The sequence below is a fragment of the Canis lupus genome, chromosome 19, assembly GCF_048164855.1.
Source record: "Canis lupus baileyi chromosome 19, mCanLup2.hap1, whole genome shotgun sequence".
NCBI lineage: Eukaryota > Metazoa > Chordata > Mammalia > Carnivora > Canidae > Canis > Canis lupus.
Window position 1 is genome coordinate 34,448,851 of NC_132856.1, and position 25,100 is coordinate 34,473,950.

Below are 25,100 nucleotides of genomic sequence, written 5' to 3' on the forward strand. Positions count from 1 at the left end.
CAGGGCGTGATCCTGGGGTCCCTGGATCAACTCCCACATGGGGCTCCCTGCATGGAGCCTGCTTCTCCCTCTGCCTGTGTCTCTGCCTCTCTCTCTGTGTCTCTGATGAATAAATAAAATCTTTAAAAAAATATTTATTCTGGCAATGGATCTAATTACTGTCTTTACTTATTATTGTGAATTTATAAAATTGTAGCAAAAACAAAACTGAATTATCTGGATTAGTGATCAGCAAAGGAAAGAAACAAAGGGCAATTTAAATATTTATTATTTTTAAAAATTGATATTTCCAGTTTCTCATCAAAATGATGTAATGAACATTGAATGTAACAAACTTAAAAAAAAGATTTTATTTATCTATTTAGAGAGCAGGCATGTGAGTGGGGGGAGGGGCAGTGGGAGAGGGAGAGAATCTCAAGCAGGCTTCCCACCGAGTGCTCTGAGCCTGTCTTGGGGCTCTATCTTACCACCCTGAGATCAGGACCCCAGCTGAAATCAAGAGTCAGATACTTAACTGACTGAGTCAGTTAAGGTGCCCCTGAACATAACAAACTTGAGGGAAATTTTCATTACCATAAATTCCTGGAAGTGGAATTTTTAGATCAAAGAATATGGATGTTTTTCAATTGTATAGATCAGTTAAATAAGTTATTTTACATAGCTACAATGGAATGTAGCTCTTACAAAGAATAAGTTAAATATATAAATACTGATATTTTTAAATGTCCACAGTATATTATTAAATTGAAAAGGAGTTGCTTAGCAGTACAAAATCCCATTACCATCTATATAGAGATGTTAGTATTTCAGGGAGGAAAAGTGGAAGAATATATGTCTAACAGTGGTTGACTCATTTATCAAATTCAGATTACTTTTTAAATTATGTTGAGTAATGCATGGATAAATACTTCTTATAAAAAATTAATAAAGATATACAAACACTTGTACTCAAATGTTCAAACAGTCTTATGCATAAAAGCTCAATACTTCAAACAACCCAAAGCCTATCAGTTAGTGAATGGATAAAGAAATTGTGGTATATCCATACACTGAGATACTACTCAGCAGAAAAAGAACAAACTATTGATACACACTATAACATAGACGAATCTCAAAATCATTATTCTAGGAGAAAACAGCCATACACAAAAGATTACATATTGTATGATATCATTTATATGAAATTTGGGAAAGGGAAAAGCTATCATGACAGATTAGTGTTTGGCCAAGGGCTACAGGAGAGTACAAAGGAGTATGAGGGACCTTTTGGGGGTAATAGAAATGATTGATATCACAACTGTGTTGGCTATGCTACTGTATATATTTGTTTATATTCATTTAATTGTACAGCTAAAACTGGTGAATTTTATTTCATATACAAATTATACTTCAATAAAGCAAATTTTTAAAAATACAGATTAAGCTGTCTTTTGACTACTACACCAAAACCAAGTTCCCTCACTTGCTGGGCAGGCCTCCTCTTCCTCCAATAGGTAACCACCATCACTACTGCAGACTCTACTTCAAAATTCTTGCTCTGCGTTAACACACATGCACACATACACACAAACGCACGGGAAATCTACATTTCTATATTGTTTTACAGTACTTAGTCATTATTTGGCATTTCCCACTAACTCTATGTCTTGGGGATATTTTCATTAGAATTTACAATTCTGTTCTAACTTCTGATAGTATTACATTGTATGGATATAACAAAGGTTTTTCAGCCATCTCTCTATCACTCAAACACAGTTAAGTGTCATGGTGTGCCAACTCCAAGGAATACAGTGGCATGTAAAGGGGATTAGAGAGTCTTGCCTTCTCAATGCTTTCAGACAGTGGGGTAAGAGAGGAAGGTTGTCAATAATATTAAATGTGAAATCATAACTAGAAGGGTGGATGATTCTTTTTTTTTTTTTGGTGGTTATGATTCTTGAGCCTGAGTAATTCATCTAGTGATATCAGCAAAGTATTTTCCAAGGGAGTTAAACTTTTAATCAGATCTGAAGGGTAGGTGATCATGCCTTAACTAAGGTAGGAGAGTAGGTAAGGGGGAGCTACTAATTCTGAACTGTACCAATGGTACAGAGGAAATATGGGGATATGGTGAGAATTATGGGGAATGTGCTTTAAATATATATTTTTACAGATTTTATTTATTCATGACACAGAGAGAGAGAGAGAGAAAGGCAGAGACAGAGGCAGAGGGAGAAGCAGGCCTCATGTAGGGAGCCCGATGTGGGGCTCAATCCCGAGGTCTCCAGGGCCGAAGGCGGCACTAAATCGCTGAGCCACCCGGGGGACCTGCTATATATACACACACACATATAGCAAGACCTAAATATATATATGTGGTTTTTTTTTACAAGATGTATACCTTGTTTTGTAACCAGAAAAATATTAAGATAATAAATATGGAGGCTTATGTTGGGCTCCCAGCTCAGTTGGGAGTTGGCTTCACCCTCTGCCTCTCCTCCTGCTTGTGCTCTCTCTCAAATGGATACATAAAACATTAAAAAAAGAAAGAAAGAAAAAGAAAAAGAAAATGAGGCTTTTCACTTTCTTAGCATAAGGGATTAAGTTTCCCATACTCCAGGGACAGAAATGATACAAGAAAAGCAATCCTTCCTCGGCTTGTCTTAAAAAGCTGCACTCAAAAATAAATAAATAAATAAATAAATAAATAAATAAATAAATAAATAAAATAAAAAATAAAAAGCTGCACTCGTCGATGAACATGTCTCGGAACTCCCTCGTCTTGACACAGGATCAGGGATGCTCAGCACGACCTGGCGTGGAGGGGTCAAGGCGTCAAGGCCTCTAGCCTGCACAACTTTTAACTACTTATCACCTGGGAAAGCAAGGGCCCTCCTCTTCACCTCTCCACTGGGGCAAGTGTCTGGCTCCACGCGTGAAACGTGTCCGGTCGTGTTCGGGGGAATCCCCACCGCGCGCAGAGTTTAAGAACAGGACGCTCAGAGGGCAGGAAGACCCCAGGTTCGCTTCCTAACCCACAATGCACAGAGCGCCTTTCAGGAAGTAAGGACGACGGACTCCTGGACGTATTTACCCGGGCGGCAGCGCCTCGCCTAGAATCTGATTGGAAGTGAACCACCGAAGCATTGTGGGACTTTGTCCGTCTCCCAGTACGCATGCGCTAACTGGCTTCGTCCCGCAGGTCCACGTCCGGGAGGGGACGGCGGCCAGAGAATTACGTCGGCGTAACTGGCCGATCCCCTCCGTGCGCAGGCGCAGTGGCTGGGCCAGCACCGGAAGCGCAGGGGGTTGGGGCGGCGGTGACGCGATTCTGTCCGCGTTGGAGGGGCCGGGCCGCTGCTGGAGTCGCCGCGGCTACCGCGTGACGTGGCATAGCAGAAGCCTAAAACGCCAGACCCGGAGCTGCCGCGCCAGTCGTCGAGCAGGTCCTCGCCCCGTTAGTTCTTGTCCCGGAGCTTCGCCCGACACACCGGCTAGCGAGGCGTCTCTGCCGCCCTCTTCCTCCCTCAGCTCCTCTTCCTTCGCTCAGTTTGTTGGGAGCGTGAAAGGAGGAGGCCCGGGGACGCCCCCAAAACCCCTTCTGCTCCTGCCCATCGCAAGTGCCGCTCCTGCCATGGGCCTCACCATCTCCTCCCTCTTCTCCCGCCTCTTCGGCAAGAAGCAGATGCGCATTTTGATGGGTGAGTGAGGGGCCGCGCGCGGAGGGCAGGCCCCAGTGCGGCTCCGGGAGGGAGGGCCGGGTCTCGGCGCGGGGCCTGTGTGTCCCTCCGCCCGCTGTGGTGGGGGAGGGGCGGCGGGCTCGGGGTCAGGAGGAAGTCTTCAGGGGGAAACAATGGGGGCGAAAGGTGGGCGGTCGCCCCGGATCTGTCTCAGAGGCCGGGACAGGGCCGCCCGGGCAAGGTTTCTTCCTTCTGGCTTTCTCTACTCGATCTTACTGAAAAGCCAGAGAAGATTGGGCGGAGATCTGTTGGGGGGGGGGGGCGGGTTGGGGTGGCGAGGAAGCGAACTCTCTCCTCTCGCTGAGCCCGGAAGACACTGGCGAGGCCGATTCTGAGAGTGCGGCCAGGCTCGTCTCTCCCCCGGTGTGGGCAGCGGTCAGGACCGAGGCAGAACTACTCCAGCCTTCCTCCTCCCCCTTTCTGCCCCCGTGTACACACACTGCACACTCCCAGTGGAATGTGAGCGAGCGGTCGCCGGGAGCCCGGAGCCGCCCGGGGCAGGAAGTGAGCAGGCCCGGAGCGCAGTGGCAAAGGGAGCAAAGCACCCTCGGCTTCAGAAGAGTCCGGAGTCCTCAGTCCTCAGCGCTCCCTCTGCCAAACTTAACTTCGCGCTGGATTCCCCTGCATATTCTTTTCCTGAAAACTGTGAAGTTTATCCCGAATCACCTTTTGGCCACTCCCAAAACCTAAATATGTTTGGTTTACTCTCTGGTGAATTTCAAACGGATTTTTGTCCAGCTGGTTAAGGTTTAATGAAAAAAAAAAAAAACTTTTAAAGCTATTTTTTGTAAGCCGATAGCAAATTTCCAGTAACAACATTATGACATTTAGTTTTAGGGTAGCCTTGTTACATAATAATTACAGTGTTTTTTTTTTTTTAAGTTATTTTGGAAAATAGGCTTTTAAAAAAACTGCTTTTCAGCGCCAGTTTTTTTTTTTTTTTCCCCTTTTTTTTCCTGCTGAGGGAGAAGGGGCTTGACACTTAGGTGATGTAAGCAACCCCTCCCCCCTATTACTGTGAGTAGTCTCTACATCACAGCTGAGCCCTGCGGACCTGCATAATGCAAAAAGGAGCTCCTCTAACTTTAAACGTTGAAACTTGTTTGTTCCTTAGGAGCTGGGAGAAAAAGTCGTTATTTTCTAGTTCTACTACCATTGAAAGTTTTCCAAAGGAGGATTGAGTAATTCCAGGTGTATGAAGATTAAGGGTATACACATTGAGTTCTTTTTTCTCTTAATTGTTATTTCTGGCTTTTTCACAATTCATGGAACAATTGTTAATCATTCATAAAGATAAATCAGAATGTTTTCTCTTTAAACGTTTTTAAGATTTCATTTATAGAGACAATTTTTAAAGGAGAGCAAGCATATTAAGTTTTTAAGGTGGCTGAAAATTGACAGTCTGTAAAGGATCTGAAGTCATTGGGAGGACTTTGGACTGTGATAAATGAATTTCCAGGTTGTTCCTTAAAGAAATTAACTAGTACACAGTTGTGTCCCTGGAAATGTACTATGTTGGTCCTTTTACTTAAGATCTATTGTAAATGAATTGCTGTGTTCCATACCCTAAGTCTTTTGTGATAGCTTAAAGTTTCAGAGGGAGAAGAAAGGTAGCGTTATGCTATAAGCACTTTCCTAAATTTACTGTATTAGGGGAGCATTTCTCCCCCGTTCTCCCCAAAAAATAACAGTTGAAAGAAAATGGGAGAATATTTCATTTTGTGCATTTGTGCAAGGGATAGAAGTCATGCTTTGGAATTACTCATTTTATGTTAAATGTTTTATGCCTCCAGTTTCCTATTCTTGTTTTGCTCTTTAATTTTGGAATATTCTGGTTTCCTTCATTAAAAACACTAAAGTCACAAGGTCAAGCTTTATAGTAACTCATCAAATGGAGCATAACCGTAAAAGGTAGGGAAAGAGGTGATTTGGAAGTTTGATAAATGATTTTTTTGTCTAGCTTTATGAGTGACTGCATAATCACTCTTAAGGTCTCTTACCCCTGGGATCCCTGGGTGGCGCAGCGGTTTGGCACCTGCCTTTGGCCCGGGGCGTGATCCTGGAGACCCGGGATCGAATCCCACGTCAGGCTCCCTGCATGGAGCCTGCTTCTCCCTCTACCTGTGTCTCTGCCTCTCTGTCTCTCTCTGTGTGACTATCATGAATAAATAAATAAAATCTTTAAAAAAAAAAAAAAAGGTCTCTTACCCCTATTCGAGTTTAGAATTAAGAGTCAATGATTGTTTTTTTCATATTAATATTCTCTGGCAGGTATGTGCGCTTCCTTTTCCTTTATAAGGCTTACGTAAAATTCAGACCTTCTTGAGTCCATGACTTTTTCAGTGTTATTGAAAGATAGCAGCTCATGGGTCTGGTTTGCCAAATTACTGTGAAGTTTAAAATTTTATTCCTACACTTGTTCTCCCAGAAGTTCAAGTAATTTTAAAAAGTGTTTGAAATTATAGCTTGTAGTTAACTAAATAAAAACCAATGCAATGTTTTAAATGTAATGTCACTTAAAGTATAGATTGACAGAATTGCCAAGTTTGTTTTTTGGCGAAATCACTCACGTCAATATTGTTGAGCTTTAAATTCAAAGATGACTAGTTGCCATCTTAGATTTCTCATGTAGCCCTGCATTACCTTATTTTTAGATTGATCTCCAGTGCCTTGTTCTATGATAAGATGTAATTTTCATAAATGATTCCCCAAGTTTTGTTTACATTGGAAAACAGTGTTTCTGTAGAGGGATTATTAATTCTAAGCTCTTTGAACTTGTAAACTTTTGGCTGTTGAAAGGCTGAAAAAAATGTTGCTTTCTAAAAGATTGCCAATAACAGTATAGTTCTGTATTGCCTTATATGTGACTGTGGTTTTTTGGGACCAGGGAGGTTCCTCTATTTGCCAATTTGAAAAATATTACTAATATTTTAAGTGAGACTGTGAGCTGAAGAGTGGTGTTTCATGCTTTTTCCTTAGCATATTTTGTAAATCCATTCATTGTGATTTTTAATTTTCTGTCCTCATTTCAAAAAATAACACGTCCTTTCTGTTAAATTTTAAAAATGTGGAAAAGAATAAAGTAATAATTATAATTCCACCATTTCACTATTGTTAACATTTACTGTCAGGCTTTTAAGAGGAAATTAGTGTTCTCTCCTTTTGACTTCGCTTATTAGGAGCATTTTCTCAGGTCATTAGTTGAAAACATACTTGCCAGTCTTAAAAAAAAAAAGCCCTTCTATTAATGTGATATAAGGAAACAATAGAAAGGCAAAAATCTTTAGTTTATGCCACCACTATAAGTTGATACAGCCATTTTTAGAAGTACCCTTTGGCATTATTGCAGATGGCTTTCAGACTTTGATAATTTGCTGCTAATTAACACATTGATCAAAGTGTAGATATTTCTGATCTGTTGTGTAGAAGTAAGACCTAAGCTTATAATAATTTTTCTGTACATCTGATAGCCTCACTTTCAGTTTTGATGATCAGACTTCTGAGGAATTAGATAAAATACTAAGATAGAGTGTGTCCACCAGAAAAGCTAAAGGCACGATGGCAATGTATAAATACCATTTGAGAGCTCTGGCATTGACTTAGGGCTTTTTTGTTTTTAATTTTAAAAAATTGAGATGTAATTCACATAACAAAATTTATCCCTCTAAAGTATACAGTACAGTGATTTTTATTCACAAACTTGTGTAGGAATGCCTGGGTGCCTCAGTTGATTAAGTGTCTGCCTTCAGTCAGGTCATGATCCCAGGGCCCTGGGATCCAGCCCCACTTTGGGCTCTGTTCACTCTTTCCCTCTGCCTGCCACTCCCTTTGCTTATGAGCTGTCAAATGAATAAATAAAAATTTTTTTAAAGATTTTATTTATTCATGAGAGAGACAGAGAGAGAGAGAGAGAGAGGCAGAGACACAGGCAGAAGGAGAAGCAGGCTCCATGCACGGAGCCCAATGTGGGACCTGATCCTGGGACTCCGTGATCATGCTCTTAGCCGAAGGCAGGCGTTTAACCGCTGAGCCACCCAAGTGTCCCTAAAATCTTTAAAAAACAATGACAACTTGTGTCACCATTGCCACTGTCTTTTTTTTTTTTTTTTAAGAGAGTGTGAGAGTGTGCTCCTGCGTGTGGGGAGGAGCAGAGAGAGAGGGGAGAGAGAATCTTAAGCAGGCTCCATGTCCAGCACAGAGCCCACTTTGGGGGGAGGGGCGTGTATCTCACCACTCTGAGATCATTACCTAATAAGCTGAAGTCAAGAGTTGGACCCTAAACTGAGTGAGCCACCCAGGTGCCCCACCATCATCACTGTCTTAATTCTATAACATTTTCATCAGCCCGGAAAGAAACTCTATTCCCATTAGTGGTTACTGTTGCCCTTCTTGCCCAGTTCTTTTACAACCACACACCTACTTTTAGTTTCTATGCGTTTGTCTACTCAGGATAGTTCAGGTATCATACAGTGTGTTCTTTAGTGCCTAGCTTCTTTCACTTCGCATAATGTTTTAAACGTTCATATTATATCATATGTCAGTACTTCATTCCTTTTTATGCCTAAAGAGTAATTCCATTTTATGGATATACCATACTTTGTTTATCCATTCATCATTTGATAGAAATCTGATTGTTTCCCTCTTTGGCTGTTATGAGTAATGCTATTGTGAAGATTTGAAAAAAAAAGTTTTTGTATGGGCATATTTTAATTGTCTTGGGTAAATAAATACCTAGGAGTAGAATTGTTGTGTTCTGTGTTAACTATATCTAACATTTAAAGAACTGACAAAACTGTTTTCTAAAGCAGGGACACCCATTTCGCATTCCCATCAGCGATACTTGAGGGATCTAATTTTTCCATAAAACCTGGAGTTTTGCATACCTCTTCTACTCCTCTGATTCTGGGGACATTTTTGAACCTCTGATGTTGTGTTTGAAAAATGGAGGGTAGTTGTGAGATTTATATTACAAAAATGTAAAGAACCACCTAGTGTGGTACTCAGAATTATTTTTAAATAAGCAAATTATTTTTAAATAATTGTGAAGTTGTATTTTAAGCTTCCTTGTAGAAAATCGAAAGATAAAGGAAAACATAAAAAGAAAAATTAACTGTGTGAAATTTCATCCATCTGAAAATACACTTTTTTCATTCCAGTCTCCTTTCTGCATTTTCCTTTTCCAACTTAAGGTCATGGAATCTAGTGTCTTTCAATTTAAATATAAATATTTCTTGCTGCCACAGTTTAGTAGATATACTTTTTAATGATTGGCAAAGAGTTTTGGGTAATTTTGCTGCGTTAATATTTTGGTCAAAGTGCAGGTCTAGTTAAGGAGAACAAGTAATTCTAGTATATCTTTGAATACAGTGACTTGTTTATGGAGTGGAAGGGAGGGAGGGCATTACTGGAATGTACAGATTAGAGTCTTATCTTGGCTGGTTGAGAATTGGTTATAGTTTCATTTTGTGGAGAAATCTCATTGCCAAATATTGCAACATTAAGGAAATACATACTTAAGAAATGACTGAAGTAGGACAAAATTGTTAGGCCAAAATGGTTTTGGGTAAAGAACTATATAAGTTTTAAGTGATGGTATAAATTAATCTGTGCATCTTTAATCTCACAGTAGAAATTCCTTTTTTAAAAAAAACTTGTGGTTTGCATTTATATAGCACTATTATATTTTTGTGCAGCTCAAGGATGTCTTCATGATTTTAGAGTCTTGTATGTGACTGTGAGCCATTTAACTGTTGTCTTACAATTTTTATTTTAAAGATAACTTGTTTAAAAAGCCTTATGGTTGCATTATTTGGTCAACAATTCCCCCATTTAGGGAGGTGGGCGGGGGTGGGGGTGACTGGGTGATGGGCACTGAGGGGGGCACTTGATGGGATGAGCACTGGGTGTTATTCTATATGTTGGCAAATTAAACACCAATAAAAAATAAATAAAAAAATAAAAACAATTCTCCCATTTCATTAAAAATAAGTATATAGAATATATTCAAGGCTCTTAAGCAGTTATCTTCCTGATAGATACATCAGGAAATATAACCAGGCCGACAAATTAATTAAGGAAATCTGCTATTTGAGAATTTTTTTAAATGAAAGTAACACGTTTATTGTGTGAAGACAATTCTAACTGTAGAAGAATATTAGTTATGCATATAAGCAGGTGTTAACAATTTCATTAAAAATTGGGTTACCTCTGTGCTTTTGTATAACTTAAAATAGTTATATTAATAATAATTTGTCTTGGGTTTTTTCCATTCTTTGTCAGTATTCTTGTATTGAAATTGTTTTAGTGATGGTATGAGGTTTACTTGGACTTGCAGTGAGGACTAGCATGTGCCATAGTTCTCACAACCTAAATCATGTTTTTTCTAACCAATATCTTAGTTTCATTTCTGACTTGGGCTTAATCATATTTTGATTTAGTTGCTTTTTTTTTTTTTTTTTTTTTGAGAGCTCGAGCAAGCAAAGGAGGAACAAAGAAAGGGAATCTTTTTTTAAACATTTATTGGGGGGATCCCTGGGTGGCTCAGTGGTTTCGTGCCAAACTTTGGCCCAGGGCGCGATCCTGGAGTCCCAGGATCGAGTCCCGCGTCGGGCTCCCTGCATGGAGCCTGCTTCTCCCTCTGCCTGTGTCTCTGCCTCTCTCTCTCTCTGTGTGTCTATCATAAATAAATAAAAATAAATCTTTAAAAAAAATAAACATTTATTGGAGAGAGAGAGACAGCCCACACACACAAGCAGGGGGAGGAGCTGGGGGGAGAGGGAATCTTTTTTTATTTTTTATTTTTAAAGATTTTATTTATTTGACAGAGAACACAGGCAGGGGGAGCAGCAGACAGAGGGAGAGGGATAAAGCAGGCTCTGCTCCAACTAAAGAACCTGATGTGGGGCTGGAGCCCAGGACTCCGGGATCATGACCTGAGCCAAAGGCAAACACCCAACTGACTGAGGTACCCAGGCATCCAGGGAGAGAGAATCTTAAGGAATCCATGCTGTGAGCGCAGAGCTGGGTGCAGGGGTCCGTCTCACAGTCCTGACATCACGACCTGAGCTGAAACCAAGAATTGGCTGCTTAACCAACTGCACCACTCAGTCATCCCAGAGAGGGAAAATCTTAAGCAGGTTCCACGTTCAAAGCAGAGACAACTTAGAGCTCAGTCCCACGACCATGAGATCATGACTTGAGCCAATATCAAGAGTTGGTCGCTTGACTGAGCCACCCAGGAGCCTCTTAATTTAGTTACTTAAGGGTGAATATTTCTTTATTTTAAAGTTTGATCAACTTCAACTAAGAAGGACTTATTTTCTCGAGTGACCGCTTTTTCTTTTTTCAAAAAAAAATTTATTTAAATTCAATTAATTACTAAATAGTGTATTATTAGTTTCAGAGGTAGAATTCAGTGATTCATCAGTATTGTAACACCAGTGCTTGGTATATCACATTCAGCTTTTCCAAATGGTGAAACGATCATATTGTTCTCCTTGTTTTAGGTTACTTTTGTTTCTTTGTGTATAGTTTAGAATTCGATTTTTTTTTTATACTGTCCCATCCATACTCCATAAACAAACACCTCCTGATGTAAGTTGGCTTTTCGTGTACCCATTAGTGAGGGCTTAGTTGTTCACTCTATTAGGTGTCATAGTATTTGGAAAGAATAAACCTGAATATCTCAGAATGAAGGAGTAGGGAACACAGTTTGATTAGAGGACACAGGATATGAAGATCCAATGTTAAATTGCTTGAGTGTACAGAGAGTTCTTAAAGCTACCTTTTGTAGGGTACAGAACAGAAAAGGTGGTTATATGGGTAGATGTGTAGATGGCTGAAATTGCCTATAGCTTTTTAATTTTTTTATTTTTTTTAGTTTTTTTATTTCTATTTTTTTTAAGGTTTTATTTATTTATTCATGAGAGACACAGAGAGAGAGAGAGAGAGGCAGAGACACAGGCAGAGGGAGAAGCAGGCTCCATGCAGGGAGCCCAATGTGGGACTTGATCATGAGAGTCCAGGATCACACCCTGAGCCAAAGGCAGGTGCTAAACCGCTGAGCTACCCAGGGATCCCTGCCTATAGCTTTTAATTCTGTTTTGGACTGATGAAAGTTAAACTTACTTGCACAGTAACATAAATTAGATAAGTAGGGTGATTTCTGTGTGTGTTTTTTAAACTTAATAGTGTTCGTTTCATGTGCCATGTCATGCTCGATTTAAATATTTGGAAAGCATCCTTGCCTAAATCAATACTCAGTTGAATTCATTTCAGAATCTCTTGATAGCGTAAATCTAGGCCAAATGTGATGTCCTTGGAACAACGATAACAGTCATTGCAGTTATTAGATATTGACCTTCCATTTAGAATGGTTTGGCAGACTAGAATATGCAGGTTTTGAGAGAATTGTACTTGAAATATACATTTAATTTGCTCATCACTATCACTGAAATAAAGAAGTATACCCTCTTGCTTGAGGATGGATTTTTTTTTCCCTTCAGAGATAAACACATTTTTGGGTGCCTGAATGGCTTAGTTAAGTGTCTGCCTTTATCTCAGGTCATGACCCCAGGGTTCTGGGATGGAGCCCCACATCAGGTTCCCTGCTGGGGGTGGGGGGAGTGTGGGGGGTGTCTGCTTGTCCCTTTCCCGCTCCCCTCTGCTCATGTTCCAACAGTGGGAGTCTTTTCTGCCCTCTACCCTTCCCTGATGCACGTGCTCGCTCACAAATAAATTAATAAAATCTTTAAAAACAAAACAACACAACAAAAAACAAGCAAATTCTTCCCTACTTGTATTCTCCCTCAAAGGAATAGTTTTAAGAATTTAGACATTAGTTACATTTGGGATTAATGAGATAGGGCCATTTTTTACAATCCAAATTAACCAATCTTTTGTTCTTGTTTTTGTGTATCTGATGTAGGAATGGATTTAGGTAGGGGTAAAATTGGCCTCTTTTTCCTTTACTATCATTTAAGGATACTAGTGCATAGTTACCATATTTTTTAAGATAATTTTTATTCATTTGTTTTTATGTGTTCTCTGATTCAACTTGTAACTTGGGTTTTTAAAAATGATAATAGTTTGTAGAATTAATAAGGACTTGAATTGGAGGGCAGCCCCGGTGGCGCAGCGGTTTAGCGCCGCCTGCAGCCCAGGGCGTGATCCTGGAGACCTTGGATCGAGTCCCACGTTGGGCTCCCTGCATGGAGCCTGCTTCTCTCTCTGCCTGTGTCTCTGCCCCCCCTCCCCCCCCCCGCTCTCTCTCTCTCTTTCTGTTTCTATGAATAAATAAAATAAAATAAAAATTTTTTAAAAAAGGACTTGAATTGGAAAGGATCTTAGGTTAAATGATTCCATCTTGTTTTACAGCTGATTTCTCTGGTCTCAGTTTTCTAGAGTGATTTGTTTAAAGACCCTTAACTAATTTGTGGCAAAGCAAATCTAGAGACTAGAGCCTGAGTCAGTCAGATACTCTTCTTTTCACTGCTACATGTCTCTTTAGGTCTAGAAAGAAAAATAGAAAAGCTTTCTGCAGCAGGTGTTGCCCTTAGGATAGAAAGGAAGTAATTTCATTTCTAACTCATTTGTGCCTTGACCAGTTAACTTTTGCTTTCAAACTATAAAGTTGTGAAATTAATTCTTAGTGTGCATTTTTGGCCTAGATTTAAAATCTATAATGTCTTTTTCTAGTTGGATTGGATGCTGCTGGCAAGACGACCATTCTGTATAAACTGAAGTTAGGGGAGATAGTCACCACCATTCCTACCATTGGTAAGAAAGTTTACAGATGACTAATTTATGTCATAATGATATATTGTAAAATGAAATAGAGTATGGTTTAATTTTGAAAAATTTTAAAGGTTTTACTATTTTAGAGCAGCTTTATGTTCACAAAAAAATGAAAGGAAGGCACAGAGATTTCCCATAAACTCCCTGCCCCCAAGTATATATATAGCTTCCCCCTTTATCAGTGTCACTCACTTGAGTGGTACGTTTGTATTGCTGATGAACCTCATTGACATAATCATCCAAAGTCCATAGTTTACCTTGGAGTTCATTGGTGTTGTACATTCTAGGTACAGGGTTTGGACAGGTATGCTATGACATATATCTATCATTATAACTGGCTTAGGTTTATTCAATTTGTTGATTACGGAGTATATTTTCTTAATGACGTTTTGCACAATTGTCTTTTTTTTCTTTGTAGGTTTTAATGTGGAAACAGTAGAATATAAGAACATTTGTTTCACAGTATGGGATGTTGGTGGTCAAGATAAAATTAGGCCTCTCTGGAGGCATTACTTCCAAAATACCCAGGTAAGGAATGCTGTATAGTTTGTATAACTTTTCTTTATGTGTTTTATGCTTTAAAGTTTCTTTTTATATCTACGTTTAACTGGGTGTTGGTGTTTACTGTATGAGTTGGCATTCTTCTTATCACTACTTCTGTATTCCTCAATGAACTCTCAGTCATGCATTTGAAGGCTAAATTACCCAGGGTGGAAAAGTTACATAGCCATCATAACAATATTTTGGAAGATTAGGAGGGGGTGATTCTCAAGGTTGAATTAGGTGTCTCTTCCGTAGTACTGTTGGTTTCATTCTTAGTCTGGAAAGTAAGTTCTGTGTTACTGTCATTGTAATTTCTAATGAATAAACAGCAATTAATAATCCTTCATTTAGCATCAAGTGTTTACCTTACTAAAATACATTAAGGAAAAAAGATATTGGGGTGCTTGGGTGGTGTAGTCGGTTATGCATCTGACTCTTGGTTTTGGCTTGGGTCACGATTTTGAGGTCATGAGATAGAGCCCTGAGTTGGGCTTTACACTTAGCTCGGAGTCTGCTTGAGATCCTTTATCCTTCTCCCTCCGCCCCTCACATGCACGCACGCGCTCTCTCTCTCTCTCTTTTTAAAGATTTTATTTATTCATGAGAGGCAGAGACACAGGCAGGCAGAGAAGCAGGCTCCATGCAGGGAGCTGGATGGTGGGACTCGATTCCGGAATTCCAGGATCATGCCCCCCAGCCAAAGGCAGACACCCAACCACTGAGCCACACAGGTGTCCCTCTCTCTTTCTAAAATATAAAATAAGGGATCCCCGGGTGGCGCAGCGGTTTGGCGCCTGCCTTTGGCCCAGGGCACGATCCTGGAGACCCGGGATCGAATCCCACGTCGGGCTCCCGGTGCATGGAGCCTGCTTCTCTCTCTGCCTGTGTCTCTGCCTCATTCTCTCTCTCTCTCTGTGACTATCACAAAAAAAAAAAATTTAAAATATAAAATAAATCTTGGGATGCCCGGTGGCTTAGCGGTTGAATGTTTGGGCTTTGGGCTCCCTGCGAGGAGCCTGCCTCTCCTGTGTCTCTGCCTCTCTCTCTCTCATGAATAAATAAATAAAATCTTTAAAAAAAAAAAAAAAGGTTTTTTCAACAGGAGCACTGTTGACATTTCGGGCTGAGTAACTCTTTATTGTTGGACAAGGGGAGATTCTCTGCATTGTAGGATGTTTAGCAGCATCTCTGGCCTCTACCCACTAGTAGCAAACCCCACCCAACACCCAGTTGCGGTAACCAAAAATATCTCCACATATTGCAAAATATTCTCTGGGGACAAAATTCTGCCTTCTTGAGAACCACTGCTCTAGTCTAATTCTTAAATAGGAGCAAGCTGAAGCTTGGAATGACTTACTAGGACTGGAGAGGCAGTTCTTATTCTATATTTTATATTTCTCTTTAACCTTGTTCCAACTCAGTTGTGTTTTCTGCCATAGGAGAGGTTTCTCATCAGTTTTTGTTTACTATTGGAGTTAATAAATACATTTTTTTAGGCAGTATGTGATATTACAAGTACTTCCTATGTTTGAGGTTTGCAGATGTAATTCATGTTCTTCAACTCTTAAAACAGAGCATGCAAGTGAGGTATGTTGCCACCAGGTGGCAGTGAATATACCCTAGGTGAGTTGGTAGAACTACCAGGTTTAAGTAGTGTGTGTGTCCTGTTAAATAAGTGGTATGCTTTTTTTAATTTAAAAGTTAGAATATTTCTGTTCATTAACTGTGATTAGAAAAGCTATTTTGATATAAATCACATAGTTTAGAAAACCTTATTATGGAAATTGTCAAATGAGCACAAAAGTAGAGAGAATAACAAAGTTCTACATACCTGTTACCCAACTTCAATTATTTGGATATGGCCAATATTGTTTGTTTGATGTTCCTCTCTTACCTTTTGAATTATTTTAAAGTAAGTCATAGTCATTTCTTTTAGGGAACACGTTTTTAAAGTAAAATAAGGGATGAAGTGAAATTTTGCTCATCCTTAATTTGTGATTTTTGACTAAGAAGAGTAACTAACCCTAGTCTTTTTTTTTTTTTTTTTTTTTTGAGAGTGAGAGAAAAGAAAGTATGCACATGTGTGTGGCAGGGAAGGGCAGAGGGAGAGGGAGACAGAAAATCTTAATCCCCAGCATGGGGCTCGGTCTCACAACCCTGAGATCATGATCTGAGCCAAAATAAAAATAAGGGTTTGACATTTAACTGATTGAGCCACGCAAGTGCCCCGTTTACTTTTGAGTTCTTAATTGAGATTAGATCCATTCCTGGCCTCTTTAGATCACTGGATCACCTTATAATTAAAAGTCCAAGTACTTCTTCCTAGAGAACTCATGTCTACAGGAGAAAGTTTTATGCTATCTGATATAATCTCAGTTTAGGTCTTAACACCAGCTTTTCTAGCATTCCTGATCAGTTCTTTTAGCTATAAAATTTAAAAGAAATGAATAATGTTTAACCATGCTTCTAATTTCTATTTACAAGCCAGGACACAGTGATTATTGTAGTAAATTCCTCATCCCTCATTAGATAATCCCAATTACTTTGCTGTCCTAAATAATTAAGCAAATACTTGGACTTTTAAGTAGACTTTTCTTATTGTAGCCAAACTTAATCTTTAGAATCTTATGTTTTCTACACTCTTATTTCTAGGTGGTCCCAGGAAGTGAACAACTTTGAATTTATTACTGAAATACTTCTTTCTCAATAGTATTATTTTGGAACAAGGAGCATTATCTACATTTTAAAACAGAATAAAAATGGACTATTAGTCCAGATAAAATTAGATCCCTTTTGGAGGCATTGCCTCTTGTAGAGGGATAGATTTTAAAAAAGAATAGCTTTTGCAATAGGAAAGGAGGAGACAACATTTACTAAATGCCTGTGATAATTCAAGTGCAATGCTAGATTCTTTCATACGTGTATGGTTACATTTAACAGGCTTGTACAGTTGGCTGGCATGGTTTTATTTTTATAGAAGAGGAGGCATATTCCAAGATGAGGTTATTTCTGTAATAAGTCTTTAGATTTGAATTTGGATATCTTTCCCGTATGCCATACTGGCTTTTATAGCACCAAAAGTATTTTCAAAGGTTAGGAGGTTTATTTTTTTTTAAGGTTAGGAGGTTTAAAATGATGGTTTCCAGCAAAGTCAAAGGAAATGGGTTTGAAATTTACTAGACTAAAGGAAATTGTTATTTAATGACCATAGCCTAAAATAAATATTAGGTCCCCTGGCAAGCTCAGTACTATAATGGTGCTATTAAGGGGTAAATACAAAATGATGTAGCTCTTTGACCGAAGATGATTTTATGCTCTTGGTAGATTTAATCTAGTTATTTATATAAATAAGTGAGCACAAGACAGTTTGAGTTTGTGATAAGTGATGAATGATCAAAAATACTTCAGTGGTCATGGTTGTGGGGACAGTAATACTTAAATTAATCACTTTAGTATTAATATATTAATAGAAATAGATTTGAACAAACCTATCAAGGTAATCTGCCCTCCCTATTTCTAGTTGAAAATATTATACTTTCCATTTGGAGGTTTTTAGAAGTCTTAACTGCTTTCGTTAGTTCGTTTGTTTTCTACTGTAGAATTCTAATGTTTGTGAATAACTATAAGAATTTCTTTTTGTGAAGAATTTCATATTTGGGGGCACCTTTTTGGCTCAGTCTGTAGAGCATGTGACTCTTGATCTCAGGGTTGTGAATGAAAGCCCCACGTTGGGTCTAGAGCTTACTTAAAAAATAAAAATAAAAGAATTTATTCAATCAACTCAACAACTTTGTGGAACAGGACTGACTTCCACATGAAGCCTACAAAAACTGTGTACCCCTCTCCCAGAACTTTGTGTATGCCTTTTACTGAATATGCCAATTTAATCAGTGAATTCGTGCATCTTTGGTTGATTCTTTTTCCTTTTGTTCCCACTTACTGACCATTTTGCTACTTACACTTACCTGCACTTAGCATGTAAGTGAAGAGGAATAAAATTTAATTCATAGAGTAAGTTGAGAAAAATGATCAGTTGTTTAGGAGTAAGATTTTTCTTTTAAGATTTTATTTATTTAGAGAGAGCACATGCATGTGAATGGAAGGAGGGACAGTGGGAGAGGAAGAGAAAGAATCTCTAGCAGACTGTTGTCTGTGGAGCCCCATGTGGGGCTTGACCCCATAACCCTGAAATCTTAACTGAGCCGAAATTCAGGGTTGGATGCTTAACCAACTGAGCCAGCCAGGCATCTCTACTTTTTTTTTTTTTTTTCTAATGTAAGTTAAAATCACAAATAGTGCTCAAATCTATTTTTAGTACTTAGGACCCTATTTATTTAGTTTTTTTTTTTCTTTTAATAAGGAGACATTGTCTTCCTAACATTTAACTCAGTATGGTTCTTCTGCCTGTACTTATGTTTTATATTTAGTGTCTCCTTTAAGATTAACTGTTGCAATTTATTTAAACAATTTTTCCCCAGGGTCTTATTTTTGTGGTAGATAGTAATGATCGTGAAAGAATTCAGGAGGGAGCTGAAGAACTGCAGAAAATGGTAAGCATATTTTTGAAATTTATCATTTCTAAGATGTGTTTTTCAGGGTGACATGGTGGTATTAGTGATTGGTACATCTTGCTGTGATTAGATTACACCAAATCAATTGTTTCACAGCTAGAAAGAACCTTGAGGAACTGTCATCACAGGTTCTTAAGAATGCATGTAAAACACACAGAAGAGTAGCTACCTCCTTATGTTGGAAGGAAGGCTGACCTTGTTTTTAGCATGCTCCAGGGGTGATATGTCTCTGATTGAGGATGTCTCCACTTATTTAATAGATAAGAAATCTATAGTTTTAGAACTTTTGTGATCTAGGAATCTTGATTCAGATTCCTTGTTCCCAAGATCATTGGGTTCAGTTTCCTCCATTTTGTACCTACAAAATACACACTTTGAGATATATCATAATAGTAGCTATGGTAAAAAATTCCACCTGAAGGTAGTACCATTTTGGTTGATGGTATTTTGGCTTTACCATGTATCAGATTATTTCCACATACAGTTGACCCTTGAGCAACATGGGGGTTTAGGAGTGCCGACTCATGGCCCACCTACCATGTGTGTACAGTTGAAAATCCACATAAAACTGTTGAGTCCTCAAAAACTTCTGCTTTTTCTGGCTACAATTGGGTGGTGGGAATATTGCCTCCTGAGGTCAAACCTTCCTGTCCTAGGTGGCAGTTCTTCGTGCCAGTTGTAATTGACTACAACCCAAATAGCAAGCAGTCATCAAGCCCTCCAACTCTGGAGTGGGAGGCAGGGAAGGTGGGCCAGCACAGGTCGCTGGTGCCCAGGTGGTACATCCCGCGGACCTCTTGACCCTGCCACTCAGACTGAGAGCACAGACAAAACAGTAACTCTTGGAATATAAATCAGTGGTTGATTACAAATGAAAAAACTCCAGAACAAATCATGCAAAATAAGTGAATTGAAGCTAAAATTGAAGACCTGGAAAATGAAGTTGGAAGAGTTGAAAATTGCTTTTGAAATGAAGGTTTCATTAGAGAGGATGCAACTTTCAACTGCACTTCAAAAAAACTAGAGTAAATTAACCCCAAGTGTGATCATGGATAACATGAAACATGTTATTAAAGCTAAATTAATAATGAAATCACACCAGGAGTCTTGGGATTTGAAGGAAAAACTGCTTGATGATGGAAAGATGAGATTACAAATAAGACAAACTTTAGAATGTAAGGTTTTAGAAATACAGACTGAAAAGAGCAAACAGATGATTTGGACAATTCAGGCAAGATAAAGACCATACCACAAAACCTAAGTGGAGACTCCGTTTACTACAGTTACTCAGTATGTGTTCCAGAACCTCATTTTAGGGAGTAAAGCTAAATGGGCAGAGGATTTTGCCTTTAAGGAAACTGTTCTATGGCTTGACAAGAATCTCACCATGATCTAATAAGAATTCTATTTTGTCACTTTTTGTTTTGGTCTTTAATATGTCATTTAAATAGCAAATAACAAGTAAAATTCTTTTTAGCGGTTTTTTTTTTATAGTTTTAGTATTGTAATACTACAATGTGGTTTAACACCGTAACGTTATTTAAAATCTGATAAGTAAAGTGACTAGCATACTCTAAGAGAATCTGAAAATCTTAGTTTTGGAAGGGTTTCAAAAAGACACCTAATTGAGCTTTCCACTGAATATGGACATTTTTTCTACAACATTCCTGGCAGTCCCAACTCTCATTTGGAATACTTGTGTGCATTTGTCAGTCAACTAAAATACTAGAAAAATTAGAAGAGGATATCCACATTTTGAATTTTTTTCAACCATCAGTTGTATTTTATTGAAATAACTTTCATTTTAGATTTATCTCTTGCACAAAAAATGCTTTAATGAATAGGGTTATTCTTGCCCTTCCCAATAACACTTGATTAACACATATTTTGAATGTTATATGAATTATATACTGTATTCTTACAATAAACTGGAGAAAAAATGTTAGTTAAGGAAGAGAAAATGCATTTACAGTAATGTACAGCAAAAAAGTTCATGTATAAGTTGATCCACACACTTCAAACTCAGTGTTATTCAAGGGCCAACTGTATTTAATTGTGAAAATTTGAGGAACCTTGCTAGAGGTACTGTCATGCTTTCAAACTTGGATAGCCATAAAATGTTTACTGAAATGAAATCTTAATTCTCATTCATAGCCTCTAAAACTATATTGCAGTTTGTAAAACCGTTGTGCCAGTATATGTGTAACTAAGTCATTGGTAGTTTGATGAGCTAAATAGCACCCCCTCTACTCTTTTCGTAAACAGCTTTATCGAGGTATAATTCACAGAACCATAAAGTTCACTCATTTAAAATATGTAAGTCATTGGTTTTTAGTATACAGAATTGTGCAGACATTACCACGATATCATTTTAGAACATTTTCATTGACCCAAAAAGAAATTCTCTAGAACAATTGGTATTTATTCCCCATTCTTTCCCCACTCTGCCCCATACCCCCAGCCCTTACGACTGCTAATTTACTTTATATACATATGCCTATTCTAGGCATTCATGTAAATAGAATCCTACAATAGGTGGTCTTTTTAAACTTTTTGATACGTTTCACTTAGTATAAGTTTTCAGCATTTATCCATGTTGTATCATGTGTCAGTTCTCATTCCTATTAGCTTCTACTCTTGTATTTACTTTTTTTACTTTTTATATTATTGCTTATTATTTACCCTTGTAATATTTATTATTATACTCTTGTATTTTTTCACGATACTGCCCAATCCTTGTATTGTCCTACTCTTGTCTAGTCCAACTGGCTGGAAAGAAAAGTTCAAAAAGAATCCTCTAAATACTTTTACTACTGAGTACCATAAGATTCTGCCATAAATACTTTATTTCCACATGTGTTTCTTGTCTTTTTGCCAATCCTGAGTTTTAATGAATGATCATGAAAGCTGAAATGAGTGGTTTACCTTAATGGAGTATAGGATGATTGATTTGAAAAATAGTTTTGCTTTCCTTGAAAGGCATATAGTTATTTGCTTGGGATTTAAAAATTGAAGGATGTGAGATTTAAGTGTGTCTGAAGTTTAGTGAAATTAGGTTGATGTTTAATAATGCATTGAATGTTGACTAAGTGGTATATACAGGAAGACAATGTTTTACCTAGTTAGTCACATTTATTGAGTTCCAGTTTGTTAGTTAACATCTTAGCTTTTATTTCCAGCTTCAGGAAGATGAGTTGAGAGATGCAGTGTTGCTGCTTTTTGCGAACAAACAGGATTTGCCAAATGCTATGGCCATCAGTGAAATGACAGATAAATTAGGTCTTCAGTCTCTTCGTAACAGAACAGTAAGTATTTGGAGGTTCATATTAACCTTGATTATTAGAATTACTGCAGTTGTTTAAGCAGGTATTCACTTGAAGTACATATTAAGTAATAGTCCCTTTTGAACAGATAAAGAGCACATCATTTTAAAAGAAATACAGTAATATACTCTTATAGACATGAACCCTTTCAGGCTTTTATAAATGTGTGTTCAATTTTCAAACTATGTTAATATCATCTACTTTTTAAAAATTTAAAAACATTTTTTTAAAGAGAGAGAGGTAGAGGGAGATCAAGAATCCCAGGCAGGCTCCATGGCCAGCACAGAGCCTGCCACCAGGCTTGATATCATGACCTGAGCCAAAAATCAAGAGTCAGACGCTTAACTGACTGATCCACCCAGGCACCTCTCCTTTTTTTAACTTTTAATATTTATGTTTTAAGGATCCAAATGTTTAGATACCTTTATTTTTGTTAACTTTATCCTTAAAATATTTCGTATCGGTAGATATACTTTATGAGAATTGTATTATCTAAAGATTATTGATATCGTTAACTTTAATTTTATATCTTTTAAATAGCTGTGCAGCAAGTATTTTGTAATTCAGTTTTCTTATTAAAACTGTAGTATTTTTGCAGCTGTATTTTAGATAATACAGTTTTATATTGTTTACTTTTTAACATTAAAAGCTTTTGAACTATAGTTATGACATTAAACAAGTTTTCAACTTAAAATTAAAGGAAATACTATACTTACTCTCCATTAACTTGTTTTAGATCAGTGATTTAAATACTGGCAAAACACAATATACTGGTTTACATATAAAGATGATATCACAAACTATAGTGTGACTTGTATTTTACAATAGTTTTTCACTAAGTTGTCAACAAAAACAGATACTGTGCTGTGGCAATAACTGTATATAGGCTGTTAGAGATGTCCCAGGCTGATTTAAACAAAATAAAATGTAAATGATACCAGTTTTCAGTGCTGTGAAGATAAGAATTTGTACCTTTTCCCAATGCTCGAGGATACTGAGTTGTTTGGTATTCAAATAATTGGCAGCAGAGTTTACTTGTATTGACTTTGTACAATATTAAAACAAAGTCTTTATTATATGGCGGAATGAAACTGGTCAGTGAAGAAAAGTAATAAAAATAAACTGTCTCAAAAAAAAAAAATAAACTGTCTCTTAAAGGTGATTAAATTGCTTTCTAGATCTTTTTCTTTCTTTCTTTTTTTTCTAGATCTTTTTCTTGTTCTTTGTTAACATTTCATGGCATGACATTCATTACCATTTTATCAAGAGTGAAACTTTTTGGAATGCATGAGATCAGAGTGCAGTTATCTGGAAAGCTTGCTCCTAATAGCAGCTCCTACTCATTTCAAAATTTTGCCTCCTGTACTCTGAACTTAGGAAAAGAGGGTTAAAAGGACCTGGTGGTACTTAATTAGTTACTAATCTTCCTATCAATGTTCTTTTCAGATTAAGGAGTAGCTTGTTGATTAAATCTAATGAGTTGGGTAGGAGTAGCTTTAAATGTGACCGGAGTTTTGTGAGAAATGTGTATGAGAACATTTTCAATCAATACAGTTGTTGTTGAGATCATTAAATACAAAAGTAATTATTTGTGAGATGTTAACTTTATTTACTCCTTTATTCCTATAGTTTTAATATTAATTTTTTGTTTCTTTACATTTATGGTAACTGCTGACTAAATATTACTGTCGGGCAGTTGGAAATATTTAATTTTCTGATAAAGAAATTTTAAAGACTGGTTATATATAGTCTTCTGTTAATCAAGTATTTTCTTGTTCTTTCTTTACAGTGGTATGTTCAAGCCACTTGTGCTACACAAGGAACTGGTCTGTATGAGGGACTTGACTGGCTGTCAAATGAGCTTTCAAAACGTTAAATGAAACTGGATATCTAACCAAGGACACATTTGATAGAATTGGTCTAGGCTTGTTACAACAAAATTAGTTTGCATCTTGGTTATTAAACAGTATCTGGGACTGGTTTGGGCAGAATATTACAGCGTTTAAACTTATTTTGTTGCCAATTGTTTACCAAGTATAATATTGCTATTTAGCAATATGCTTGGTTTTAAAGAAATTCTCCTTAACTTGGGAAAAAAGTGTCCTCTTTTAATTTTACTTCCCTTAAGCCTAAATGCCTGGACATAGCTATTGTGACACCTTTAAATCCGTTTTGAATGTTTTTTGAGCCCACAAGAAATGATGTTTTAAAGTTATTCCCTTGCTACTTTACTGATACCTTTATCATTCCTGGGACAGTCTGCTGATTTAAAAAATGTAGCATTCCATTTGTATTTATTTTTCTCCCTTGCCAAAAAGATTTTCTAATACTGCTTGTACCAGCCAGGGAAATGCTCCAAAACACTATTCAGATCTCTTGCACTGAGGAACTTCTATTTTTTCTCCCCTTAATGAATCCTGGCTTTCATCAGCCAAGCTTACCTTAGTGTGGTTTGGATTTGATAGCTCATTAGTTCTGTGCTGGTTGCAAAGAGTTCATATTGAGATGATTTTTAATACCCAGCAGATTGTCTTCCTTTATATTGTATCTTTTTTATGTTGCATGTTGCTTTTTGGTATCAGCCTGACTCTTTGCCCAGTATATGATAGTTCTGCTGATGTTTTATTGTTTATTGGTGAACATATCTTCATTAAGAGTTTTTGGAAAACTCATCAAACTCAATAAGTTTTCTTCATAACCCATTTGGAATTATTCCTAATAAAATGATAAAAATGTATAATTGTATGTGTGCTTTTTGAGTCTTGGAGATGTTTGTTTGATATGGGTTTTCTTATTTAGCAAAGCTATTTTGCATACATTACAGTTTGTGAACAATAATGTACAGGTCTCAGTGAGTTTAATTTTTTTAATTAAAATTTTTTTTTACTAATTGTTTAAATTGGAAAGAAGGTATGAGTTGCTATCATGTGTATAACAGAGTGGGGAGCAATTTCAAAATTTTAGTTTCCTTTTAATAAAATAGAATTTGACACTGTACATTTCTAAACTCAGATCAAGAGTAAAAAGCTGTAATAAAATGAACTGCCCAAAAAGAATGTATGCATGTGTTTGTTTCACAACTAATCAAAAAAATGCAAGTGCTGTTTGCAGGCAGATTGCAGACTGTTAGTGGTGGGGCTCTCCTACGT

General features: G+C 37.5%; 1 protein-coding gene and 1 pseudogene across 2 annotated transcripts; both read left to right on the plus strand.

Annotated features, from left to right (window-relative positions):
- The first annotated feature begins 3,259 nt into the window (after positions 1–3,259).
- ARF4 (ARF GTPase 4) lies at positions 3,260–24,691 on the plus strand. Of its 2 annotated transcripts, none has more exons than XM_072785762.1 (6): positions 3,260–3,680; positions 13,416–13,496; positions 13,933–14,042; positions 18,536–18,607; positions 21,808–21,933; positions 23,741–24,691. In XM_072785762.1, the coding sequence occupies exons 1-6, from the start codon at positions 3,614–3,616 to the stop codon at positions 23,825–23,827; spliced, it is 543 nt and encodes a 180-aa protein (XP_072641863.1). In that variant the 5' UTR covers positions 3,260–3,613; the 3' UTR covers positions 23,828–24,691. The 2 variants fall into 2 exon arrangements, with proteins under 2 accessions (XP_072641863.1, XP_072641864.1); XM_072785763.1 differs by lacking the exon at positions 3,260–3,680 and adding an exon at positions 4,900–4,927.
- Positions 18,660–21,858, plus strand: LOC140611200 (centromere protein H pseudogene; annotated as a pseudogene).
- Positions 24,692–25,100: the final 409 nt, after the last annotated feature.

Coding starts and splice junctions, on each gene's coding strand:
- ARF4 (XM_072785762.1), top strand. CDS start 3,614: ATGGGCCTCACCATCTCCTCCCTCTTCTCCCGCCTCTTCGGCAAGAAG. Junction 13,497..13,932: donor CACCACCATTCCTACCATTG/GTAAGAAAGTTT, acceptor TTTTCTTTGTAG/GTTTTAATGTGGAAACAGTA. Junction 18,608..21,807: donor CTGAAGAACTGCAGAAAATG/GTAAGCATATTT, acceptor TTTTATTTCCAG/CTTCAGGAAGATGAGTTGAG.